This window comes from Squalius cephalus, assembly GCF_949319135.1.
Source record: "Squalius cephalus genome assembly, chromosome: 16".
Classification (NCBI taxonomy): domain Eukaryota; kingdom Metazoa; phylum Chordata; class Actinopteri; order Cypriniformes; family Leuciscidae; genus Squalius; species Squalius cephalus.
Genome location: NC_137137.1, coordinates 8,384,962 through 8,411,673, shown reverse-complemented (window position 1 = coordinate 8,411,673; position 26,712 = coordinate 8,384,962). Strand labels below are relative to the sequence as shown.

General features: G+C 36.3%; 1 protein-coding gene across 1 annotated transcript; it reads right to left on the bottom strand.

Annotated features, from left to right (window-relative positions):
• Window positions 1-28: 28 nt before the first annotated feature.
• On the bottom strand, window positions 29-21,816 carry LOC307174405 (uncharacterized protein; the record flags this gene model as incomplete). The annotated part of the gene is made up of 64 exons (XM_079898188.1): window positions 29-462; window positions 628-837; window positions 992-1,060; window positions 1,833-1,939; window positions 2,025-2,166; window positions 2,336-2,407; window positions 2,546-2,608; window positions 3,323-3,340; window positions 3,428-3,481; window positions 3,714-3,767; window positions 3,857-3,910; window positions 4,499-4,552; window positions 4,711-4,764; window positions 4,838-4,891; window positions 4,998-5,051; window positions 5,319-5,372; window positions 5,456-5,509; window positions 5,633-5,686; window positions 5,867-5,974; window positions 6,128-6,181; window positions 6,261-6,314; window positions 6,546-6,599; window positions 6,680-6,733; window positions 6,820-6,927; window positions 7,027-7,080; window positions 7,169-7,276; window positions 7,387-7,440; window positions 8,235-8,288; window positions 8,396-8,449; window positions 8,539-8,646; window positions 8,771-8,815; window positions 8,904-8,948; window positions 9,203-9,256; window positions 9,450-9,503; window positions 9,665-9,718; window positions 9,808-9,861; window positions 9,940-9,993; window positions 10,164-10,208; window positions 10,380-10,433; window positions 11,267-11,311; window positions 11,405-11,458; window positions 11,555-11,608; window positions 11,684-11,791; window positions 11,960-12,013; window positions 12,461-12,505; window positions 12,635-12,688; window positions 12,801-12,842; window positions 13,143-13,196; window positions 13,337-13,381; window positions 13,595-13,648; window positions 13,730-13,774; window positions 13,866-13,919; window positions 14,282-14,326; window positions 14,403-14,465; window positions 14,879-14,932; window positions 15,056-15,163; window positions 16,745-16,798; window positions 17,078-17,131; window positions 17,219-17,257; window positions 17,443-17,562; window positions 17,714-17,767; window positions 18,854-18,924; window positions 19,425-20,409; window positions 21,727-21,816. 64 exons carry the CDS (start codon window positions 21,814-21,816, stop codon window positions 313-315), a joined length of 5,139 nt encoding a protein of 1,712 aa, XP_079754314.1. The 3' UTR covers window positions 29-312.
• Window positions 21,817-26,712: the final 4,896 nt, after the last annotated feature.

Genomic DNA, 26,712 nt, shown 5'->3' with positions numbered 1-26,712 from the left:
ACCTTACATAAATAAATTATTATCATAAATACTCACAACCCACTGACACACAAGTCTAAATAAACTCACATGCTCACTACACACACGCAAACAATTATTGCACCACTTTCCGTCTACAGGAAATCTGAATAATATAAACCCAGAGAGGCAGCAAATTCAGCGATGCTGGAAATCACTGATCATAAAGTATCTTACATAATGTAAGGTAACATTATAATACAATACTCAAAGTCTCATTATAATGTACTGTCAGCTGGGAACATTGCATTCCTTCCAGGAGCTCTGTGAATACCATCTATTTTTGGAAAGAGACTATAAGAAGCACAAATGTCCAAGGACGATGATCGCATCTCCTTCCCAGCTCTCCCCTCCGCTCTCTAAATAAACGTCTCTTATGGGAAGTAGTTGCACGTCTCCTCCGTGGAGCTCTGAATTCCCCAGAACCCTCACCTGTGCTGTTACCTGCAATATAAGGCAGGGAAAACACTTATTATGCTCTTGTCATATGCAATAGCTTTAATTTACCTGACACGGTTTGGCTGCGTGTCATTTTTTTTGGAAACTTCTCATTTAGCAAAGCTGTTGTCTTGTCATAGACTAATTTCATTTCCAGAGATTACTTCTAACCTCACAACCATGCTGTGATATGATGACATGGGATGGATGGATTTCTTCATTAAAGTCTCCTCGTAAGTGTAGTACCCTCTTGGTGGTCTCATTGTGCTTAGCAGCGGGGCTGGGTTTTTTGGGACATTTTAGGCTGATGCTTTGTGTGGCAGAGTTACTGTGCAACCGTAAGAATCGCAGTTGGACAACATCGAGACCTCTGTACTCAAACTGTGGAGTGTGAAAATCAGCAAATTACATTCATTTAGACACCTGTCATTCTTAATAGAAATAATGATATTCATGCCACTGTTTCCATATAAACAAAAAACACCAAACAATACATTTCATCAGCTTATGAAATTTAGTAAGTGCAGTGATTTACCTTGAAGCCTCTGTGAAGCTCACTAAACCACTTTTTAGATCTGTCCACTGATGGCCATATTCCTAAAATCTTACAAAATCATGACCACAAACATGGTATTATTTCAATATAACAGAATATCTACACACAGCAACTCTTCTTCTGTACATGTGTCCATATGTTATTATATTATTCTGTGTCTAGCTGGTACATTTCTTTGAGAAATGAAAATTTAAATTTGTTGTGTGTCAGAATAATGGGTAACAAATCTCTTTCAGATTTTGGGCATCTCAGAGTAACAAAAAAAAAAACATCAGTTTACGTGCAGTGTTTCCAACTATTTTCAATGGAAAGTAGCTAAAGCCTGCTCGAAAAGTCGCTAAATGTCACTAGATGACGTCATGTGGCAATTGTAGGCATTTTTTCACATCTGTTTTCTCTCTTAATCCATACTCGCATACTGTATTTTACAAAAAAAATACAGCCGAATGTCCAATAAAGCTGTTCAATTACATATTTTCTGTCAGACAACAGAATGAGCATGAGCGACTGACCACTACATGTTAAAGGTACACTATGTAACTTTTGAGCCTGTAGCAGAAAATCATCCCGCTAGGTCTAAAATATAAACATGTTTTGGAAGAAGGATTGATGATGTATAGATGTATTGAAAATTTGTTAATTTTTAACAAAAAAAGTTACATAGTGTACCTTTAACCAGCAGTCCAAAAAGTCACTTGATTTGTCTCTAGTTGCTTTTTTTTTAAGTCACTAAAGGCGTCTAAAAGTCGCTAAATTGGCAACACTGTTTATGTGTTTTAGAGTCATCAAAGAAGATTGATAAACTGTGAAATCCTCTTACTTTAGACTGGACAGGAGACACACAAGTTAGACCACCAGCAGTGAAGTTACAGAAAACACGGAGAGCATCAAATGGACATCCGTGGTTAGGATCAACGTAGTAGTGCCCTGTGAACACAAGACCACAGTTAAATAAAAATGTCCTTCTCAGTGATTTTTCTTTTAAAACAAGAGCCACATTTTCTGGTCTCACCGTCTCTGAGGTGAGGCTGGATGAGACTCAGCTCTCTGCAGGTGGTTGCTGGGCTCTCTTTGGTGCCCTGTGAGTGGCTATTTTCCTCAATCCCATCTTCAGGGTCATCAAATCGAGACTTTCGTGATAATAACCTTGCTTTCTAAACAGAAAGACACTAGTACAATCAATATATTAAAAGCTTCATCTTGGGTCAAGTCTTTCTGCTTCCCGACCCCACCTTTTCCTCTACTGTACCTTGCTGTATTTGACAATAAAAGTGTGTTTCAGTGCTTAACAAACCAAGGTTGACTGCTTGAGTTTGTACTAACATTTAGTGAGGCTCTTCTCTGAGCATGAGTGTGAAGCCCTGGTGTCAGCTTGCTGGGAATACCTGGTTTTCCCTTGTAAGAAAATGAGATTAAGTCAGAATATAATAGATTAAGTAATCATAATCTCTTAAAAAGGAATGAAATAAGTATGAAATGAAAGTGTTGACATTATTATCATGCAGTTACATACAGGAAAAATGTACAACTTACAGGTGGTCCTCTCCGACCTTTCACACCTTTTTGTCCAGATATTCCCTGAACTCCTTTCATACCCTGTTGATATGAACAATATTTTAAAATGCACATTTAACCCTCTTAAGCTTTTTTTGGGGGTGGGAAGGGTCACACCTCGGCTCTTCGTGGTAGGTGGGAGTGAATCTTTTGCACTATGGAAGGTCATTGTGGTTGATATAAAGATTTTATTTAACACACATAAAAAATATGACCACTTTTTTGTTTGTTCAGATTCCATATCTATAACACAATAAAAAAATCTGATATGAATCACTCAAATTGAGAGAACCATTTCATTAAACAATTTTTTTTTTTTATTGGTCAAAAAGTACTGAAAAGGGTTCAGAAAAGTTGTTGAAAGAAGTCTCTTATGATCACCAAAGCTTCACTTATTTGATCAAAATACAGTAAACGGTTATATTGTGAAATACATTCTGTCAGTTTTCTATTTGAATAATTTTTAAAGTAATTTATTCCTGTGAATTTCTTATTTTTACACCATAACTTTTCTTTTCTTTACAATTTTCATAAACTTAAAATGCAATATATTTTGAGGTTTAAATAATATTTTTAATCCCATATTTTCAACGTTTCGATGTGTTGTGTGCAATGTTGTCTGAGTCATTGCCAGGGCACTACAGGTCATCCTGACAGTAAGATCTGTATCTGTACTGTACCTACCTGGTTCAGGTACAGCGTAATGATAAGCAGAGCTATATAAATTACAATCACACCTGCAATTTCAGTACACACCTTCCTTCCAGGTGGACCCTGTAGAGCAAAACAAGAATCTGTCAGAATCTGTGCCATTGTTCTAAAGCAAATAAAGCTGGTCAATGAGTTTACAAAGAGACATACAGTTGAACCAGGAAATCCTTTGCCACCAGGAGGCCCACGAGCACCAGCTTCACCCTGCAACACAAATCATACTTATCTGATGGATATTTTCTTGGTACTTGCTGTAAATCTGTTTTACCATGTTTTGAACTACAAAAAAGTTCATTAAACATTTATTTGGAAAACAAAAAACGTTAAGAAGACTGTCAATTAGCACTGCAAAAAAAAAAAAAAAAAAAAAAAAAACATACTTATGAATAAAGAAACAAAAGGTCACAGTAAATATGTGCACAATATAAACTGCTACCTGTATGCCTTTTGGCCCAGGCCGCCCCTTGTACCCTGGAGCAGCTTGTTTTCCCTGCAAGGTGCAAAGAAGAAGGAAAACATTTATGTGAAACTAGTGAAAAAAGCCTCTGATTGTTTTTGGTGTGTTTCGTCTGAACTTACCTTTTCTCCTGGTGGTCCAATGGGCCCTTGCAATCCTCTAATTCCAACATGGCCCTGTAAATTGTGTTAATGACCATGTTAACACTATAAAGCCATAAGAAAACCCTATTGTATAATATTTGATACACAATTTCTAAGGCTTCTAAATTTTCAACAGTTTAGACATTTTTAGCAAAATACCTTTTAGTATAATTCTAAAAATATCTCCCTTCAGGTCATGGTAGGGTTTTTTTTTTTTTTTTTTGCTGCAAAATTCTTACAGTTTTAAAAAGAAAACATTAGAATAACTTTTATATTGTTAGTAATTTTTCAAGATTAACACTAACTGGACTAAAGCAACTTTTAATCTAAGTAGACTACTACACTGTTATAAACATTTCATTGATTTCCAAACTTCGGAAAATTGTAAAATTCCATTTTAATTTTTTGCCATATAAATATAAGTAACAGCACCAAATTTGAAATGTTTTCCCCTCAGTTTGGGGCTGGGAGTTTTTCCCCTCAAGTGCTATTTATGGCTACTATGAGCCATAAACCCCTGCTGTATCAAGTATGATACTCAACAACAACAAAAAACATATATGCAAACCGGTTTTATCTATTTTTTCATTTTGTCTAAATTTTCAATAAATTGTTCAGTACCTTAGGTCCTTTCTGTCCAACATCTCCCTTTTCACCTTGAAGTCCTGGAATCCCCTAATTAAAGAATGAAATAATGAATGAATGAATGATTGATTGATTGAATGAATGAATGAATGAATGAATGAATGAATGAATGATTGAATGAATGAATGAATGAATGAATAATAACTTGTGGATTGTAGAAGGCAAAACAATGACTTTAATTAAAATACCTTCGGTCCTATCAGCCCAGTGGGCCCTGGTTTCCCTTTCAGTCCTATCGAGCCCTGTGATGAAGAGGCTGGTAAACTGATTGTAGTAGGAAACATTTATTTATTTATGAGTCAGAACAGAAATGACCTTTGGTCCAGATAGTCCTTGACTCCCTTGCAATCCTGATATTCCTTGGGCGCCCTATGAATGTGTATTTGAAACCATATGTACAAATCATGACCATATTCTATGACTGAGATACTTTATAATGAATCATTCAAACATTGTATAAAACAAGCTTACTTACAGCACTACCTGGAGGACCTGGTCTCCCTGGAGGTCCCCTGAATCCAATGTCACCCTGGAAGTTAATATAAACATTCACTCAGCAGCACCTGTACAATGAGGTAGTAAATGCTCACATTTGTGCTAAATCTGTCATTTGATATAAAGCTATTCTACTCTAGGAATATTACATTTCTAAGCAATCTAACTGATCTTGGGCAAGACATCTCAGCAACAACTCAGAAAACCGCCAGCAACACCCTTGCATTGTGGCAGTTAGTTTTGCATGGGCAAGCAATCACCTCTATTAAATGTGAATAGTGAATAAAGCCAAGCTACTCACTGGGTCACCCTCAGTGCCTATAACTCCCAGCAGTCCATCTGTTCCACTACGACCCTTAAATGGAGTTAATGTAAAAGACAATCATATTTGGCACAAACAATAAACAGTTAAGAAGGATTTGTCCTAGGGATACTTGCTGGCTTTCCAGGGAGACCAGGATTGCCATGTTTCCCTTTTGGTCCTTGAGGTCCCTAGAGAACAACAAAATATATGCATGAACTTTTTATTTGTTTGTGTTAGAAAAATCCAAAATAATACCAGTAAAGCTGCTGATTATCAAGACCATAACTGTCAGAAAACAATCTAGAACCCACTGGCTTTCCTGCAACACCTTTACTGCCTCTCCTTCCAGGAGAACCGTTCACTCCCTGTGTGAAAGAATCACATTTACACTTGTTCTGGGAGGGCTTGTTTTAATGTTTTGTTGTCCAAAATCAACTATTTAACATGTTGGCAGACATTAAAATTTGAGTAACATTCTAGTTACAAAACTTGCAGTTATTTTGAGCAGATTAAATAATACATCAGTAAAATATCGACCCACTGACTTTTGGCCCTATTTGACCCTTGACTCCTTTTTCCCCTGGAGTTCCCGAAGATCCTGGTTTTCCTTTCAGACCGCGAGGACCCACAGCTCCTGGCTGACCCACTAGACCCTAAACAGGGGCATAGATCATTCAAATATGTTAACACTGTACACTTTAACATACTGTATGCCAGTACAAAATGCCTTTGTCTTGTTTTTAATGACAAATGCTTCTCATTTTGTTCAGTTTGCAAACCAATCTGGGTGTAGAGTGTTATCTCACCATTTTGCCTCTTGTTCCAGGCTCTCCTTTCTTCTCACTTGGACCTTGAACACCCTGTGAACATTCAGGTCAATAAGGCAAGGCCAGACATCTTTTTTTAATAATGTTTACATCTTCAAAAGTAAAAACCTACAATTGATCCTATCTTCCCAGGGCTCCCTGAATCCCCTTTAAGTCCAGGTTCTCCCTACAGGAGACAAAAACAAAAGCAGATGCACTCACTCATATGATAGTGTTACAGAGCATCTGTTTTATTTAATCCTACCACACAAACAACCAGGGAACATGGGTGAATAACTTGATAAGACCACATTAGGTCAATTGACAGTGACTGTCTAATGTATTTCAAGCTGAATTAATTAGATAATGTAGGTAAATATGGCATCAGAAGACATCAGTAAAAAAAATATAAACATACTTTCAGCCCATGCTTTCCACTTTGTCCAACAAATCCTTCTTTTCCAGGCAAACCCTACATTTGAATGAAATACACAAATGTTGAATATATGTCCCAAAATATACTATACATCAAATATATCAAACCTAACTTACCAGTAACCCAACAGCACCCTTTGGACCTGGAGGCCCATTTGTTCCTGTCTCACCCTTTAATATCCAAAGAACATTGAAATAAATTAAATGAATATATATTTCTGCATAAGCTACACTGTAGAGGAGGAAGTGGAACCCACAAGAAGTCCACGTAGACCTTTGTCGCCTTTATCACCAGCTTCTCCTATGTTCCCCCCAGGACCGTACTTCCCCACCAAGCCAGACTGACCTCTTACACCTGGCTGACCCTATGAATTCATAAAAACAGAGAAAACATAATAACAATCAGAATATGACAATGCATTTGACTATTTCATCCACCAGTGCAAACTTCATCAAAAACTCACTTTTTCACCAGGGGATCCAAGATCTCCCTTCTGCCCTGGAGCACCACTCAACCCCTTATAAAAAACAAACACAACATCTCTTTTATTCATTTATAGTATTACGTACTTGAGAAATAATCAAAAACCAGATAAATAATCTCACATCTCTTCCTATTGGTCCTTTCGCTCCAGGTGGTCCTCGATTTCCACTCTCACCTGGGATTCCTTTTAGGCCACGATCACCAAGAAACCCTTTTTTACCCTTCTCACCCTACAACCGACAGTTCTGTCCTGTGTATCATTTACATAAAACACCATAACACAATGTACACGAATGAAATGGAGATGGCAAAAATACAGCATCAGAGGATTCGTACTCACAGGCAATCCTTTACTTCCTGCTGGTCCGACTGGTCCAGTTTCACCCACTGGGCCCTAAAGCAAAGCATCACTCATCTATTTAATACAATTATACTACTATTAAAAAGTTTTTTAAGAAGATTAACATATTTTTTGAAAGCCTCACCTACTATAGGCAGCATTTATTTATTCAAAAATACAGTTAAAAACAGTTGTGTAATATTATTGCAATTTAAAATGACTGTTTCCTATTTCAATACATTTTAATAGTAATCTGTTCCTGTGATGGCAAAGCTTAATTTCCAGCATCAATACTCCAGTCTTCAGTGTCACGTGATCCTTCAGAAATCATTCAAATATGCTGATTTGGTGCTCAAGAAATATTTCTTTTTATTATCAATGTTGAAAAGTTGTGCTGCTTAATATATCTGTAGAAACCATGATCAATTTTTTTCAAGTTCAAAAGAACAACAATGTAAATGTTTTTACTGTTACTTTTGATGAATTTAATGCATACTTGCTATAAAATTATTATATTAATTATCTTTGCATTAAGGGGATAGTTCACCCAAAAATGCAAACCTGTATGAGTTTCTTTCTTCTTTCTGTTGAACACAAAAGAAGATATTTTGAAGAATGTCAGTAACCAGTCAATTGATGGTAGCCAGTGACTATGAAACAATACTATGGAAGTGAATGACAATTTTGTCAATTTTGCCACAAATATCTTCTTTTGTGTTCAACAGAAGAAAGAAACGCATACAGGTTTGGAACAACTTGAGGGTGAGCAAATGATGACAGGATTTTAATTTTTGGGTGAACTATCCCTTTAAGTGTAACTACATAATCAAAATTTATAACCAATCTACCTCCTCACCATCGATACCGGCAACTCCCTTCAGTCCACTGGCTCCTCTCAGTCCCTTTGGCCAAAACATTTATGAACAAAAGATCTCATACTAGGTCACAATGGGGAGAAACAATAGATTTTACATATATAATAAAGATAAAACTAGAAAAAATATCCCACCTTATTGCCTTTTTCTCCTGGAGGTCCGAGGGGTCCATGTGGTCCATCTTTACCCTGAAATAGAAAGAATACAATAAGGGATTAGAGCTGAAACCTTCCCACAGTCCTCACAACAATAAACCAAATAAACCAAAAACACATACTGGGTACCCAGCCACTCCATTCGGCCCAGGAGGTCCTCGGGGCCCTTGATTTCCTACTGGCCCCTGCAGGCCTATCTCACCCCACTGGCCTATGTTTCCTTGTGGTCCCTTTAAGATTGTATTTACAAATGTTTCACACATATCACAAATCATTTCAACATTGAATAAACACTTACTACTACTGTATCACTGGCAAAAAGACTGCAAAATGTATGTTAAATGTATGTCTTACAGGCGGTCCTATGTAGCCCTTCTCTCCTGGTATGCCTCGAGGACCCTAGATAGTGAAATTGATAGATTTCAATCAAAGTTTCAGAGCCTAGTTTAATGACACTTAAATAAGATATATATTATAAGGCACTTACTGGCTGACCAGGCTTTCCTTTTGGCCCCTCAGGGCCATTTTTCCCCTAATATCAAATGAAAAGATTGTAAAATGTATTTTATGAATTATAAGAAGAGAATAGTCAGATGAACATATGGCTTGTAAATGAAAGGAGGTTTGATTTAAATGCGAGAATGAAAGAAAACGTTCTACTTCTGCTGCTGATTACTGTTAAACGTGGCTAATAATGTTTTCAGCTTTTTGTTGCATTTAGTTTTTGTCAACATATGTATTGATGCGTCACATGATGTGACTTCTACATTTTACAAAACCACTAACCTTTTCCCCAGGACTGCCATGAAAACCTCTTGAACCCTCTCTGCCTTTGACACTCTGAGAAAAACAAACCATTACAAAATGTATCATTTAAAAACCTATCAAGACTGAACTAGCCACATAAAATTCATCGCCAATTGCAATAAAATAGCACAGAAAAAATATCCAAATTTGGACAAAGTCTATGCTGGAGAACTGGGTGTCATGTAAAATAAAAAGGTGGTTGGAATTTTATGAAATCATTACTTACTCTGATTCCAGGCTTTCCAGGTTTGCCAGCGAGACCTCGGCTCCCTGGTTCCCCCTTTAAAAAGTGTTTTAATAGCATTGTGCTGCAGGTCATATTCTTAGACAGTAATGTCAGAATTGGCAAATTATAACATTTTTTAACTGCTAAATATACCACAAGATGAGGCCACAAGATTTTGGAAACCCTGTCAATCAGTAAAGGAAAATAAAACTCACAGTTTTTCCAATAGGACCTTGAATTCCTGGTGCACCAGGTTTTCCCTGTATACCCTGTTCAGACATCAGATTTAATCAGTTATGTTTTCCATATCAGCATAAATATGTTTAACAAAGCATAAAGAAATGAGAAGAGGTCTTACCCGTGGTCCTGTAGGTCCTCTATCTCCATCTGATCCCGGTGGTCCAATCGATCCCTGTAACACAAATTACTCTTAGTGTGTAATGAGGCTAACAGGGCATGCTTTATCAAAATGTGTACGTGTGGCTCTTACAGGTGCACCATGAGTGCCATCCTGTCCTCTACTCCCCGAAACACCCTGCAGTCCCTAAATGATGATAAACATCATGACTTAGCTAATATAACTTGATGCATGACGGCGCATGCTAATCCATATCAGTCTATGCTATAGTTAATCAATGCTATGCTAAGTTTGTTGTGACATTCAGTGTTGGAGTATGACATGCATTTGACCAATCATTAGGGAACTCAATTTACCTTTTGACCTTTAAATCCAGTTCCTCCAGGGACCCCTTGTCTACCCTGTCCCATTAAAAAAAAAAAAATGCTTTTGGCCATGTTGTGACTGAAATAATTCTGACCAAAGGAATTAGAAAATCATGAGCAGACCTTACTTAATAATGCACGACATGGAGTTGTTAAAAGACACATTTTAATATATTTAAAAAGTAATGATCTGATGTACACGGGAACCTTAATACCAGGCTCTCCTTCAGGTCCTTGTTCTCCTGATTTTCCCATCTCCCCCTATAAAACAAGCATTTAGAAATAGTTGTATTATATCTATAATGGACCCTAGTAGCCTAGTAAAAATATATACAATATATATTTTTTAAAATGCAAATAGTTTATTATTGTATGTGAATATAATGTAAATGTGTTTACAGCGCCACCTACATGTCAAGGCTATTAGTTGTTTTAGGTAATAGTAATAAGTAATGAAAAATGATCTACAGATTTTCCTATAATTACCACTGGGGGTGCTATGATCAAATTAATCTACTCAAATTTACATTGTTTAAACACTTGGCCCCGTTTTAACAGACTAAAATGCATGTTTGAGCTGTTTTAAATGAAAGCAACTTGTACTGGCATATCTTAAACATGTCAGTGACATTGTTTTGTCTCAAGATTCACACCAGTAATGTTTTTTAGCGCAATTTTCCTACGGACAAAATTGCGATTGTTAACTCATGATTTCTGTTCTGTCTGTGCGCACCAATCTTGCACTTCTATCTCCTCCTCAACCAGACCACCTAGAGACTTCGGGTTTTCGGCATTATGTTAAGGAAGGTCTAATCTCGGGAACGCACACAAAAAAATAAAAAAATAAAATAAAAACCATAAAAAGATTTACTATCTCTTAGTGTTGTGATCCCATGACGTCAGAAAATTGCGCTAAAACACTCACTGAGTTTTTATTACTTGTTTTTCTAAGGCATGTTTATAAAAGCTACATAAATGTCCTAACTGAATTAAGGTCTAATCCTATCTTAATTTAAGCCATGTCTGTGAAACCAGGCCTTGGTATACTTGCCCTCCTAATTATGACTATATTAAATAAATTATAGCCTACTTACCAAAGGTCCTGGAAAACCATAAAATCCCCCTTGGCCAGTTCGACCCTTTTGAAGTTAAATCATGTTGTTTTATTGCAATTGTATATGAATGTGATATTTAAAGTATAACATCTTTAAAAAATAGTAATGATCAATCACCTTGTCACCCCGTGGTCCATGAACACCTTGGATACCCAGAGGACCTCTCTCTCCCTGAAGATGCCATTTATATACGATAACTGTGTTATTCTGCGATAGCACACTATGTTAGATTCGTTTGACAAACAGAGAACTAGAATTCTACTGTACCTTAAGTCCATCTTTTCCCTGTCTCCCCGGATCTCCAATAGGTCCATCATAGCCCTGAAGAAAAAGCATAATAAGTGGTTGACTTTCAATGAGTCAGTTTTTAACCAGTTAAATGTAGCTGCCGCTCACCGTGGCCCCTGGTAAACCAGCAGGTCCAGGTGGTCCTATCTCTCCCTGTACACCAGACTGCCCTCCTCTGCCTCTGAATCCCTGTTTACCTGGCAGCCCCGGTAGACCCTGACAAAGAGAAACCACAGATAAGAAAAGATAGATTATTTCAATTTTTTTCAACATTTACTCCCTCAGGTTTTTTTTTTTTTTTTTAAGTCTGAGAACAGTGTTTCTGGCATTCAATAAGTGTTGTTTACTTGGCCAGAGTTTTTATAAATATTTTAGTGAACTCACTTGATCTCCCTTTTGGCCAGAATCTCCTTTCATTCCACGCTGGGATTTCAAACCCTGAAGTTGACAGACAGACAAGGACAACAAACACAACTTTCCCAAAACTATTATATCATTCTGTCTAGCTGCGCAATTTGATGAAAAAATACATATTTCGATTATTGTGACAAACACTATTTTGCGATTTGAACTGTTATACGATAATCATTGAACTTATCTACTGCTTCATGGATTTCAAGCATTAAAGAACAAAAACAGCATTAAATTACATAGAAAGATAAAATAGAGTGGCATGCTCACTTTCACAACACACTGAAAGTTTTGGTTGTATATTAAAGTATTTAAATTGAAATTACATTTTTTAAATTGAAGCTTTAATAACTTCAAATAATTGTGTAGCTCTACTATTGCTCTACAAAATAAACCTCAGTCTCAATCATAGTAAAAGTGTCTCACAGCAATCAGACATTTAAAATATTAAGGAGTTGTTTGAAGTAATCTTACTGGATCACCTGAGGGTCCATGTTTTCCTGCTTTTCCTTTGGCACCCTAAAGCAAGAAAATTGCTTATATATATTGTTGCATTATCACAGAAGCACATTGGTGTGACAAAGGAATATGAGATATATCTAAAGAGATATACTATATTTCTTCATGAAGAGTGAACCGCAGGCTTACTTTTATACCCGGTGGTCCTGGATCTCCAATGCTTCCTTCAATTCCTGCATTTCCCTGTTTGAATAAGACATACATAGGCTTCAGATAAATGTAGGAAAATCAAAATGAGACTTTAAATGTGTCTGTAATTTCAAAGCTTTTATCAAATAACATGAGATGCACATACAGGGTCTCCTTTTTGACCTGATGGTCCATCTCCTGGTTTTCCCTGAAAAGATCATGTAGGGTAGTCAGTCAAGTCAGGTGAACACAAGTTGTAGCAGTTTGAGAAGGGAGAGAGAAGAGACAAGAACAGACTCAATGATCATGATCACATAAACAATTTGATTGATTCTAATATAGGAACTTCGTCATATTCCACATTTTTAGCATGATTACAATCTTCATTTATAACTGCATGTATCCAAATGGATCCTAAATGCACAATAATGTGCATGTAAGTGTGGTAAGCAAGAGGACATGGATACACGATATAAAGGAGAAAGATAAAATGTATAGTTCACAGCACCTGTGGTCCAGGAACACCAGGACTACCAACAATACCATCAGGCCCTTCCTCTCCCTGTAATACATAATGACTCATTTCTTCATAAGATATTTGACTCTCTACTTGTGGTTTGGTCAAAACATAATGAAATATTATTATCTTAAATATTATAATGTACCTTTTTTTAGGAAATTAAATATCTTTTTTTAACTAACCTGCTTGCCAGGTGGTCCCCTTGGCCCTATATCACCAAGCTGGCCCTTATAAGAGAGAATGAGCATTATGTTATATTAAAATTCCAAATTCACATTTAAATGGAATTATTTAGCCAATATATATTTTTTGAGCTGAGCAAAAGTATAAAAATGCATATTCACAATATTCACAAGTTTACATGGGTTTTCCATGATTATTGTGAACCCGATAATTAGAACTACTAGATTTGAGCTTGTAAAAAGCACAGTGTTTCTTACAGGGGGTCCGTTGACGCCCGGAACTCCCTTTAACCCTCTCGGTCCTGTACGTCCCTATAAAGAGAGGTAAAAAGTAGAGTTATGAACATATAAGAATTAAGAGATGATAAAGAATAATTAAGTTTTGTAACATACTGGTGCTCCTGGTGATCCAGTGAACCCAAGCCCTCCTGTCTGTCCCTGTGACAGAGATCATTACAAAAAATAAATGGCCAGTTTGCTCATTTTATTTGTATGTTAGAGCCAAATAAATTAATATTTTAGCACATACAGGTGGACCAGTCGGCCCCATGAATCCCCGTGGTCCTCTGGGACCAGGTGGCCCCTGTGTATGGAAAATATATTAGTTGTTAAAGAATGTAATAGAACTGTTTTGACTTTGTAATATACAGTATATATTCACATTTTTGGGGTCAGCAATATGTTTTTTTTAAAGAAATTAATACTTGTATTATTAATAATAAGATATGTTTCTTGACCAGCATAATTGATTGATTTATGACAAATATGACACTGAAGCTTTGCCATCACAGGAATAAATTACATTTTAAAATATATTAAAACAGAAATAAATGCATTTTACAGACCCCAAACTTTTGAATGATAGTGTACATACACAGTATAAACACAGGCAGAATAACTGCACACAAATAAATGACACACAACCAGAAGTACACTGATACTCACAATATATCCTATTACCCCGGCTAGACCCTTCTCTCCCTTTTTTCCCTAAAGAAACAGAGTTTGCTGGTAAGTGCTATGATCATATCTAGTGAAAGTCTGGATAGCAAGAGGGGCATCTTACCTTCTCTCCTTTCTTTCCTTTGATTCCCTGAGGCCCCTGTTCCCCAAGGTCACCCTGAACACATCAGACACACTTTCTTTAAATGCAAAGATGTCAAATATAGGGATGGGTGAATGGGAATCAATTACTGTTTTTTTTAATAGCAGAAATGACAAAAACACACTGAGAGGACAGTTTTGGACTCTTATTTTGGTCTTGGATGTTTAGATTATGTTAAGCCTAGGCATATATGGAATTTGCAGACTTCTGCAGAACGGATTAAAATGTGTTTAGCAATTGAGAGTACTCTTATCGGTAGTTGAAAGCATAGTCAAATTAGTCAAAAAAAAATTGGCACATAAAAGGGGCAGAGAGTTTAATGCATGATGTAAGGTCCAATTCTGTGGAAAACTGTGTTTTCACTGGAGTTTTGCAGACACAGATTCCATGACTGCCTAGCTATGGTATTATCCACAAAAAACCCTGGTCATTCTTACCCACTCACCCAGCTCCCCTTTACTGCCCTTCTCTCCCTCATAACCTTTTGGGCCCTACAGAAAAACACACACACACACAAATCTATGCAGACTTGTACAATATATTTCACATAAAACACAACTTGATAAACCACTGCATAGATGCATATTAAGCATTTTGATTCTCATAAGACTTACATCCTCCCCAGGTGCTCCAGGTTGGCCTGTCTCCCCATTCTTCCCAGCTGTGCCCTCTGGTCCTGATCTCCCAGGTAGTCCTGGCATTCCAACGGGTCCTGATCTTCCCTAGTACAAGACAAAAGCAGGACGTACACAGTATAGCACATGCTTCAGTATTTGATAGATACTGGAGTGTTTCATTTTAGTTAGTCTATTTGTCAAGTTCTATCATTTTAGCTCTTTTTTTTTTTTTACAATAGCTCTTTTACTTGGAATCTTCCTGCAAATAAATGATCTCATAAACTCTCAGAGTGAACCATTTGTGCCATATAGACCAACTCTGTTAAATAAAGCAATCACATAAGAGGGAAATACAAATAAACTCATCAGGTCTCAGATAAGATTAACCACATCTATCAACCAGTTGAAGTGAAGTGAAGTGAAGTGAAGTGAAGTGAAGTGAAGTGAAGTGAAGTTAAGTTAAGTTAAGTTAAGTTAAGTTAAGTTAAGTTAAGTGAAATTAAGTTAAATATAGGATGCAACTGGGTATAGGCGACATGGCCAAAATCTTATATCACGATATGAGTCAATTTATTTCACTTTCACAATAACGATATGTATCACAATATAGTCATTTTTGCTTTAAATAAGGTTTTTATTATATCAACATTTTTTATATTTCGATAGATATTTCATAATTCTTGTTACTAATGTCAATATCACAAAAAAACTAATTAGCCTAAAAACAAAAAACCTCAATCTTACTGAAGACATGAAAACAGTCAGTGATAAAATAAGAACAAATAAACTAATTAGAAGCAATAGGACAAAAAATAAATAAAAATACAATAGAACAAAGACACAACAAAAATAGACCTACCTGAAAAACTTCAATCAATAAAATGTATATATAAAAAACACTGCGTGGTCTTCACTGTGTAAATGAAATATACATTTGTCCTTATTAAACTTACAAAAAGTGATTTAGTCAAGAGCAGTGAGTGATTTTCTCTCTTGTTGTTTGATTGACATTAATGAAAGCAGGAAAATTAGGTTGGTGTCACTTTAAGAGCTGCACGGATCCAATTTACTGTTACACATAGGTTCCATCCTTTCTCAACTGTTAACATTCACTTAAAGCATTAATGACTGTGTTTACTAGGATACTTGCAAAAAAAGGCATTCTGACACATACAAGTGTGTGTATTTAACCGTTCAACTGAGATATATTCACTTTAACTTTGATTAAAAAATAGAAGCTTATTAGAGGATTATTTAAGATTTATAAAACATGTTAAATAATCCTTTCACTTACAAAAGCGTAAAAGCTTGTAAATCTGTGATCATGCATGAGGAGGCAGCCAAAAGAAGTTCAGATGAATGTCATCTTGGGAATGTCACATTTCCATTGATGTCAAAGATTAAACTGAAACTGCTCTTATGATTTGAATGGCAACAAGACTACATGAGTCTTTGCTTTTGAATCAGCTGAAGTCTGAACAATGTGACTCTTGTTGACTTCATGCTTGTTGATGCTTGTTGACCTACTGAGGTTATCAAATTCTTTCTGAACCGTAACGTGTCTCCACATGGTTTGATCACACTTTTATGAAGATGCCCACCATGTTTCTCTATGTAACAGTGAGCTTGCATTTATCTGTTGCCATAGACGATTGTGTGATGAAGAGAGGAGACAGAGATACCTACAGGTTTCCCTCGCTCTCCCTTCCTCCCCTGTTTGCCTGGAACTCCAGGGGGGCCCTAAAATAGATAGATAAACTTTTTTCTTTTTTTTTTAAAGTCCTAATATCATATACAGCATATGAATAGGTTTTTACACTGGGGTCAGAAAAAAATTCAAATAAAAAATAAGTAAAAAAGTAGGAATTTGGTCCCATTGCATGTGGATCATTATATTTGGGGGTCATCAGTAAGTTAGAAAATGTCTCTCACTGACAGTCTATGAACATTACATGGAAATAATAAGTAGTCAAATATTATATTTATTATTTATTAATATTATATTATATTTTTACTTACGGGTGGTCCGGGATCTCCAAGTGGTCCCAAAGGTCCGGGTAATCCCTTCACTCTCTAAAGAAAATGGGGGGGGTTCAATCTGCAGTGAGGTCATGTAATTCAATAGAGCTCTCAGTTGGGGTCAAACGCAGACTAACTTACCGGCCACAATGACACTAGTTTTTTGTAGAATTTCTTATTCTGAAAGCAAAATGAAAAGTCTAAATAAGATCCTCTATCCAACCACACAGAGTTTTCGTAGAATGTAAGAATGCAGGCAGCATTTAAATTTCAACTATTCACAGAATCAACTGTTTCTTTGTTTTCAGACTAAATGGCAGAAAAACCTAAAATGATCTAAAATGAGTAAAAACATTGTTCTGCACCTTGAACACTCGCCACTCCTCTTCTGACGTGTACCAGACTATGATAGCCGGCATCCCGGGGGGTCCGATCGGTCCTCTGTACCCTGTCCGGCCCGTACGGCCCATCACTCCTGCGTAGCCCTGAGTGACACGCAAACACCCATTAAAGCATTAGTTCGACTGAAAAATTAATATGACATGATTTGATTTCATAATAAAGATTTATTTTAAAAAATGTGATTACAATTTATGTAATATTATGATTATTATATTATTATTGGTTAATACATACTTTGTCTCCTTTTTCACCTGGAGGGCCTGGTAAGCCAGGTGGGCCTGGATACCCCTAAAAACATCATTGTAATAATATAATATAATATAATATAATATAATATGTTTATTGTTTAATGTCAATCTATCTGCAGTATCTATCTATCTATAAAAACACCTCAGCACTAGCACTCCGACTAATGGCCCAAAACACCTTAGCAATCACTTGGAATGAACCCTCAAAATCACTTATCAAACTGCTTAAGCACATAATTAAATAACCTCTTTCAAACAAGAAATTATCATGGCAACAATTAAAGCTTTTTTATTGCTAATTTTGTTATTTACTACCTTAAAAGACCGCAGTACTCAACAGACACACGTCTACCACAGGAGGGCGCAAGTGCTCAACTAATGGCCTCTGCATCGCTTCTATACTGCAACTATAATCTGTCAGTAATGAACTGTAAAGGATTACATTGCTAAAGCCTTCTAGAATTTACATAACATAGATGCATGAAATAACAGGTTAACAGTACACTAAAATGGTTCCGAAATGGTATGTAGTGTCAGTCCTACTCTTTTTCTTTTTCTCTCTCTAGCACTGGCATTATTAAATAAATTCTGCAATCCTGTTCCTCTTTTTAGGATAATATTTCTCTCTCAATGTCATACAGTGAGTCAGTTCTTGTTCATAAGATCCATTCAGTGGAGGTAAATGACCCCTCTTCTCCTCTATTCCACACTTAATTGAATAATGCCTCTGCAAACTCAATTTCCTACAAAGGCCAGCAATGGGCCTGAGATGACCATGTGGGTGAGAATCACAGTATTAGAGCAAGGAGAAAAGGACCATCTCACTGTATTCATATATTGCATTCAAAGTTAAAATATGATAGAATCTATTCATATCTGTAAGATTGTAATGATTTTCTTGAACCTTCTATGAAATGCAGCATTTCTCTCTCATTTAAAATGGAACAGATATGTTAAGTTATCAGTTTATTAGCTTGAAACTTGCAAACACCATTAGCATTTCAGAGTAGTATGTAAACCGCACTGAACTATCAAAACATGTAAAGCCTTTCATTTTAATGAGAAAAATTAATGTAAAGATAATGGAATGTTAATTAATTATAAGAGAGATAAGAGTGTTTCTTACCCTTGGCCCTCTGAAACCTGGTGTGCATACTAGACTTCCTTCTCTGTTTATGTTTCTGTGCATCTGATTGGCTTAGACAAAAAAAAAAAAAAAAAGACCAAAAAAAAGCCAATTAGTGAGACATTATTTTTATATTGTTTTTCTGCATTTCTTAGACATTGTTTATCATTTCTAAAATGAAGTATCAGATATAATGAGGAAAAAAATTATGTGCAGAAGTCTGAACTTTCTAGAGGCACAACAAAATAAAGAAATAATAACAACAACATGTAAACATAACAACAATAGTATAATAATAATACTAATAAAAATAACTGTGCTGTTATATTATTATAATTTTTTCATCATGTATTATTGTATTCTTTCTTTACATTTATTTTGTGAAAGTAAGTTTTCACAGTGATTTAATTTAATTTAATTAAAAAATGAAAAACTGTTTAATTGAATAAATGGCTTACACACATATTAATTTAGGGTAGGAGAAAAACATTTAGCATTGAAAATGTGCACACTTCAGCTTCCAAAAAATTACTCTTTTCTTTGTTTTTTTTATTTTGTTTTTTTTACTTACAGTGGGTCTCTGTTGTTGTACTTGGTGCAGTGGTAGGACGTCCTGGACAGGCAGCAATATCATCAGTTTCTGGTTCTCTGTTCACAGATGCTTTTTGTTCACGTCTAATCTGTGAAGTCTCATCTGTATCTTTTATCTTTTCTTGCTCTCTCTCTCTCAGTGCAGTTCTAGTTTCCCCAGGGTTGAAAGTCACTCTGATTTCTTTATTCTTCTCTTGTGACTTTACTTTACTGACAGAGGTGCTGCCAGTGCTGGTTTCTGTTACATTGGTCAGGTTTTGAGGTGAACCACTTGCCGCTTTGATTGAATCCTCAATGGATTTTGTCCGTGACTTGTCATGGGCTGTATCTAAAATATCAGTCAGAGGGACATTTGTGGCTGTGTTCATTGAAACGGCTGTACTGTTCTTCAGAGTTGAAACAGATAACTGTGGTGCCAGCAAGGGCTCCTTCTTGGTTTGACCTTTGACCTCTGATTTGATTTCAGTGCTCATCTTAAAAGACTCCTCAGATTGTGGAACATATCCACCTGCTGTTGAATTAATATTTCTCACTCTCATGGTCCGAGGTTGAGACTTGCGTTCAGGGTCAAGCACCCCTGTAGTCTCTGGAAAAAGAAAAGATTGAGTTGTTTTGATGGGCTGGACTGTGAGAGAGGAAATGAAAGCCTCCTTCTTGTCTATCCCACCTTCAATTGCCTTTTCTTGGTAAAAACCAGATGATTCAGTCCATTCAGATAGCGTTTCATTTGTAGAATCAGCTAGGCACCTCAATGTTACCATCTCTAGGTTAGGTAATCTTTCCAAAGATCCACTTGCTAGAGTCTGATAATCTGAAATTGCCCTTGGTACACTTAAATCATCAGGTGACGAAGGAAATGACATCATTTGTTGGCTCACTTTTTTATTTTTATCCTCAATTTCCACCATGGCAACAGAAGCAGAACCAGAGATGGCAACATTTGCTCCTTTTCCCACGTCTTTTTCCTTGAAATAGCATTGAACAGAAACATACATATTTTAATATAGTTCAGGTTCAGAATATAGATGATGTACACCAATCCTAAAATCAACTCATGTTTAATATATCTGTAATATCTGTCTGGATTTTAAATGAAACACTAAGAGATTTCCAGACAGCAGTGATCATACACAGAGAAGCGCTGCGTCTCTTGAGTGACACTTTTATGTCCAAAGTAAACTGAATTTTATCAGCTCATAAAGTTAGCACAGTGATGTCGACTGATTCATGGCCCCCAGATCTACATAACAGAAAAACACATACAGCCACATCAGACATTTCAAACAGATTTGGAGTGATTCTATTGCAGTGATCAAACAATGTACCATTGATATCTTCAGTGTTGGGGGTAACACAGGCATTACAAGTCACGCTAGTTACATAATCAGATTACCTTTTCAAGTAACTAGCAAAGTAACATTTGAGTTACATTTTTAAATAAGTAAAGCAAGTTATTTTGTTTGCCCATTTATTGACTGACACCTCTCCTGTTCCCATGTTGAGAGAAATCAGGAGTTAGTGCAGAGCTGTTGTGTGCTCTGTGTAAATATGATTAAATATGTAATATCTTATGTAAGATACCAATACATTCTCACTCTCAACTCGTCATATATTGACGCTTGTTCGGGACACCTTGGCCTCACTTTTTAACACACAGGATACCCCTTTAACATTTTCAATGCAGGGTACATCATTGCTTTTAGTCGCTTGCCTTGTGCTTCAGATCAAGACCCACCCTGACCAGGTGTAACTGATGTAGGCGAGTAAGAGCTGTGCTATAAACCTCACTCCCCTGATCTCAAGAGGTGCTCTAGTGGCTGACGCTAGAGAGTTTGCTCTTTATCCTCCTTGTTAGAGCACCCGCCGAGACCATGGTTTGAATCCTGCTCGGAGCAGGTTGAGTAGAACCGGTTAGATTTGGTGCCGTGACCCGGATGGGAGTGAGGTTTATGGGGATGAGTGTAACTGTCATAGGACAGTAAGAACTGTGCATGTAAACCTCATTCCCCTGATCTCAAGAGGTGCTAGTGACTGATGCTAGAGGCATCTCTTTGTTACAGCGTCTGCTTCCCACTCCACAGACCACAGTTCGAATCCCGCTCCGAACGGGTCGAGTAGAACCGGTTACATAACCGTCAATATGTGATGAGTTGGGAGTGAGAACGTGTTGAAGATACACAAAAACATGGTTTCATAAATACTTTGAGATTGTTCCTCCTAAAAAGAACAAAGGTAATGTTAGTGAAGAGAAAGGTAAAAGGGAAATGAAGATTCGTTTTTACCTGTGACTCATGGACACAGTGGAATTTGTGTTCAGGACAGTTGAGGTCATCTTGAGTGGGGTCACCCAATACTAAGGTCATTTGCTGCATGATACCCTGTAAGGGATGACAACCATATCTAGTCTACAGATAATGACTTTTGACTATCAATCAATCAATCAATCCATCAATCCATCTATCAATCTATCTATCTATCTATCTATATGTGTGTGTGTATATAGAAACTAAATTATATACAGTAATGTATCAACCACAAAGTGAAGATGAGGTCCTGCTTAGGAAAAATATGGTAAGATAAACAATAAACAATGACAAACATTCACGTAAGAATAGCTCCAATTACGCAGAAAATAGACTAAAATAGTTAAGAGTGTAAAGTACTACATTTGTTATTTGCTGTTGACCTTTCAATTGATTTATCAGCAACAATTATGGTATGTGAGCCATAGTTGCCATGACAATGTCTCATAGCCTTGTTATGAGAGCACAGATGTGGAGATTTTCTATAATTTTTCCATTCTCCTTAACATTGTGTCAGTTTGTGATGTACTGCAAACCTGTAGACCTTTTGCTATACTGATATGCTGTTTGCATTACTTAATGGCACAAGTCAGAAACATCCTACATGGCAACTAAAGTTTGGTTCAGAAGAGGAGTATTTATATAGGTTTGAATTTGACATGCAGTATGGGAATTGTCTCGCCTCAATAAACCCAGTGTTTGAATGCTTTCTCCCATGCGGCCATCGAGCTGAAGGCAATCCTTTGACTGCTTAACAACCTGTTTGCTTTTCTCACATGGGTTCCAGAGCTCTCTGAACTTCACTTCAATTTCATACAGCCTGTGGTGTTGTTGGGGCTTGCTAGTTTGCATTGCAAAGAGAATTAGCTGTTTTGTGCTAGTGCTCCAGGTGCCATTGCACTTGGGCTGTGTTGTTGTCAGGGGCAACAGTATCAAATGAAAGTATCAATGATCTAATAAACTATAGAGAGTGCACTGTATGCAACTACTTAGTTGCTTTATTCTCAGTATATTATCAAAGACACATGACATTTCATTGGTATGTAGTTCTTCGTCTGCTGTTCGCATGGGAACAAACTCAATTGTGTTCTCAATAATTAAAGCTGTATTATATTTTCTGTATATATTTGATAGTTTTCACGTGATGTTCTATCATTTTATTCATTGGTTTGTTAAATAAACACAGTATCACAGTGTTATTACTGCATTACAGTATGTTTAATACAGTATCTCTTCAGTTACAACCAAAAAAAACCAAAGACATCTGAAAATCTCTTTAAAAGAAAATAACATCTTGTTTTTCATGCCCTGAGTGTGATGAAAAACAAGAAAAAAATCCTGAATGACATTATCATAATTCATGCATGAAAGGGTTAACCGAGATCAAAGATTTAAAGGCATTCCCAAATATTTTAGAATTACTAACATATCTTGAGTCAGAGTTAATGTACATCTTACAATACACTTCACATAGAATATGGTATTATATTGTCACTTATCCCAATCTAAAACATTATGTACTGTATGTAACTTGTTTACCCAACAGCTATTGCAAAATATGACTGGCATTTTATTTTGCATTTGTGTAAATCAACTTTTGACTCAAAACCTTAAAGTTACTGAGATATATAGTATATATGTATATAATTTTGTGGTCTCTTATGCTGCTTTTATTTGATCAAAATCCATTACAAACAGTCATATTGTGAAATATTATTACAATTTAAATTCTAAATTTTTAAATGTAATTTATTTCTGTGATGGCAAAGCTGAATATTAAGCATCATTACTCCAGTCTTCAGGGTCACATGATCCTTCAGAAATCATTTTAATATGCTGATTTGATGCTCAAGAAACATTTCTTATTATTGATGATAATTTCTTTTCAGGATTTTTTTTTTTTTTTTTTTTGAATTTCATTTAAAATAAATGACTTCAGAATCCATGCTGAATAAAAGTTTTCTTTAAAAAAAACCCAGTAGTGACCAATTGTGATGTCTGGCCTGGGAGAATTTACATCTTCACCCTTCAAATATAATAAAAAGTCTGTTTGTAAACATATTGCGTAATCGTGTTTAGAGTCAATTGTTTTATTTGTGATTATGCAATGAAATGACAATTTTGGCCATGCTGTCATAACAAAGAAATTATGAACAAATGCAAAAACAAGAGAGAACCAACAAAATATTAATAACTGATTTGGTCGTAGTCAATATATGCTTTTTCCTGTGAGCTTTTTGTTTTTCCATGAATAAAATAAAACCTGTAGCTGTAGTGTGACTTTTTTTTGCCAAATAATTGTGTCAGATAAATACCTTAACCAAGTAAGTGTTTTGTTCTTCCCTCATATTGAAAGTAATGAAAAATTTGGTTTAATCGAACTTGTAGGTCGGACATCACATTTGGCCACTATGAATAAATTATTATAAAATGTTTTCCAAAAGCACCCTCAGATTAGACCACAATTTCTTTTGTTGTTGTCTATAACTAGTATTGAATTGAGTTTAGTCTAAAAAGAAAGACAAGCAAGAGTGTGATATTCTCTCTTCCTGTCCTCGTCACGAGGGCCTCAGGCCTGGTCTGCAGAGGTGGACGAAGTACACAACTTCCTTACTTGAGTGAAAGTATAGATACTACTGGTCAAATATTACTCTGTTACAAGTAAAAGTTGTAAAGACCTATTTTTACTTAAGTAAAAGTACAGAAGTACTCGTTTTTAAAAATACTTAAGTATCAAAAGTAAAAAGTAAATGTCAATGCATTGTTTTATTATTGTTGCATTGTTGTATGTAATACTTAAAGTACCGTATGCCTCTGAATCTATGCCTGCCTACCCTCATATCAATATCACATTTATTTCTAGAACACAGTTCCAGTAGTGGGATTGAATGTGAGATTGAATAAGTGCACTCAATAACGTCCACAATGGTTTCGGACACCCAAATGGCTGTTCCCTCAAATATTGCCCTATTTAAAGTTTTTGGGCTTTTAGTATGAATATGTTAGCCTTACTGTTATCTATAAGCTAGTGTGCTCCAAAAAAGTGACAAAAGTCAACATTTAGAAGACCAAACCCAACGTTGACAATGAAAAACAGGTTTATGTCAGAATCCAATGTCAGATTGACGTTAATCTCCAATGTTGGACAGACGTTGTATTGTGGTTGAAAATGAAAATCGGGTTGACATCAGAAACCAACATCAGTCGGGTTCTGACGTCAACCCGACTTTTATTTTCAATCAGTATCCAACGTCAATCTGACGTCGGGTTCTGATGTCAATCAGATGCAGGGTTCTGACGTCAACCCGACTTTCATTTCCAACCAAAATGCAACCCCTGCAACCAAAATCATCCCCTGACTGATGTTACTTTCTACTCAAGGACCTTGACAGAATTGTAGTTGAGTAAAAAGTACGATATTTGTCTTTCAAATGTAGTGAAGTTAAAGTAAAAAGTTTCCAGAAAAAATAATACTCAAGTAAAGTACAGATACTCAGAAAGTGTGCTTAAGTACAGTACTCAAGTAAATGTAATTTGTTACTGTCCACCTCTGCTGGTCTGGGTCGATCAAACACACAGAACGCACAGCGTGCTCAAACCACATCAAAATACAGATGGAGAGACTCGTTCACCTGTGCTTGCCGAGACAAAAGTACTAAGACCAAGAGCCTGATTTTGTGTGCCAATGCAGAAATAAAACAACTATTCTACAAACAATAAAAAGAAGATCTACTAAATGAATAAATGTAAATTTACTTTCAAGCATTGGATAAGACGATAAGAAGAAACACTTACTACGCAGTAGAGAAGTTTAAGCAGAGTTTCGGATTCCTGCATGGCTTCGAGGAGGCAGGCCGGTCTGTGAGCGCTTCAGAAGGAGGTATGGTCAGTTTTTGACCCCTGGACAGCACTAAAACAGATCTGGACCTGGAGAAATGCCAGATATGGGCTGTGCCATATACACACTCACTCCATGGCACAGCTTTATGCATAAGCAATGTAGATCCCACTGCAGAAACTTGAGGAAACGAGTTCAGACCCTAACTATGCCCCTGATGAAGAGGGATCATAACACCTCCCACATGAACCAAAAGTAAGGAAGGGTCACCACCAGTGCGTCCTGAAGCACTTCTCTACAGGATCTTTTAACAGGATCAAATGCCACATTGATGAGCATTAGATTACAGATCCTTCGTTAAAACACTGTTTATTCACCAGTGCTTTATAATGATCTTAGTGATTTATTGTTTAGTTCTGTTAGATCCAAAGCATGCAACTAATATTTGATCTCCACAGTGCGCATTGAACCATATTCCATGGTCTCATCACTATAGTTCTTTTTCCTAAGCATATGTGTGCGTGTCTGGTCTATTCACACTATATGATCCCAGTGAGGAATGTGACAAGGTGTTTATAGAAGTGTCTAACTTACGGTAAAGGGTGTGAGGCATGGCTGTTTGGCTCCTCTCAGCGGTGTGATTGGTCTAGAAAACATTCTCTACTCAGTATTAATCAGTCAGGTCCTGTCCAGATGCGACACCGCTGAAAATATGAACACAAATATGTGGTTCAAGAACAATTTTACATCTCTAGAGAATTGTAGAGCTGGTGGTTAAACAGTAGCCTGCATTTCATATCATCACATTCTAGTCAATATGACTGTTGCAAATGTTGTGTCAAATTAACCCCACACTGAGAGGATTTTCAGTGGAAATATCCTTTTAATGAACACTAGAATGCAAATGTGAATTTAAGTGGTTGTAAAAAAAAAAAAAACATCACAGTAGAAACATAAAAAAGCAATATAAAATAAAAAATAATAGAAAAAATGAAATACTCTAGCCTTTATTATCTGTTGTTTACACATGTATGCCCATAAAAATGTTACTATGTTGATGATAAATTGGTGCTATTATTATGGGATACAGCATTTATAAAATAAATAAAATAAAATACTGGATCCAT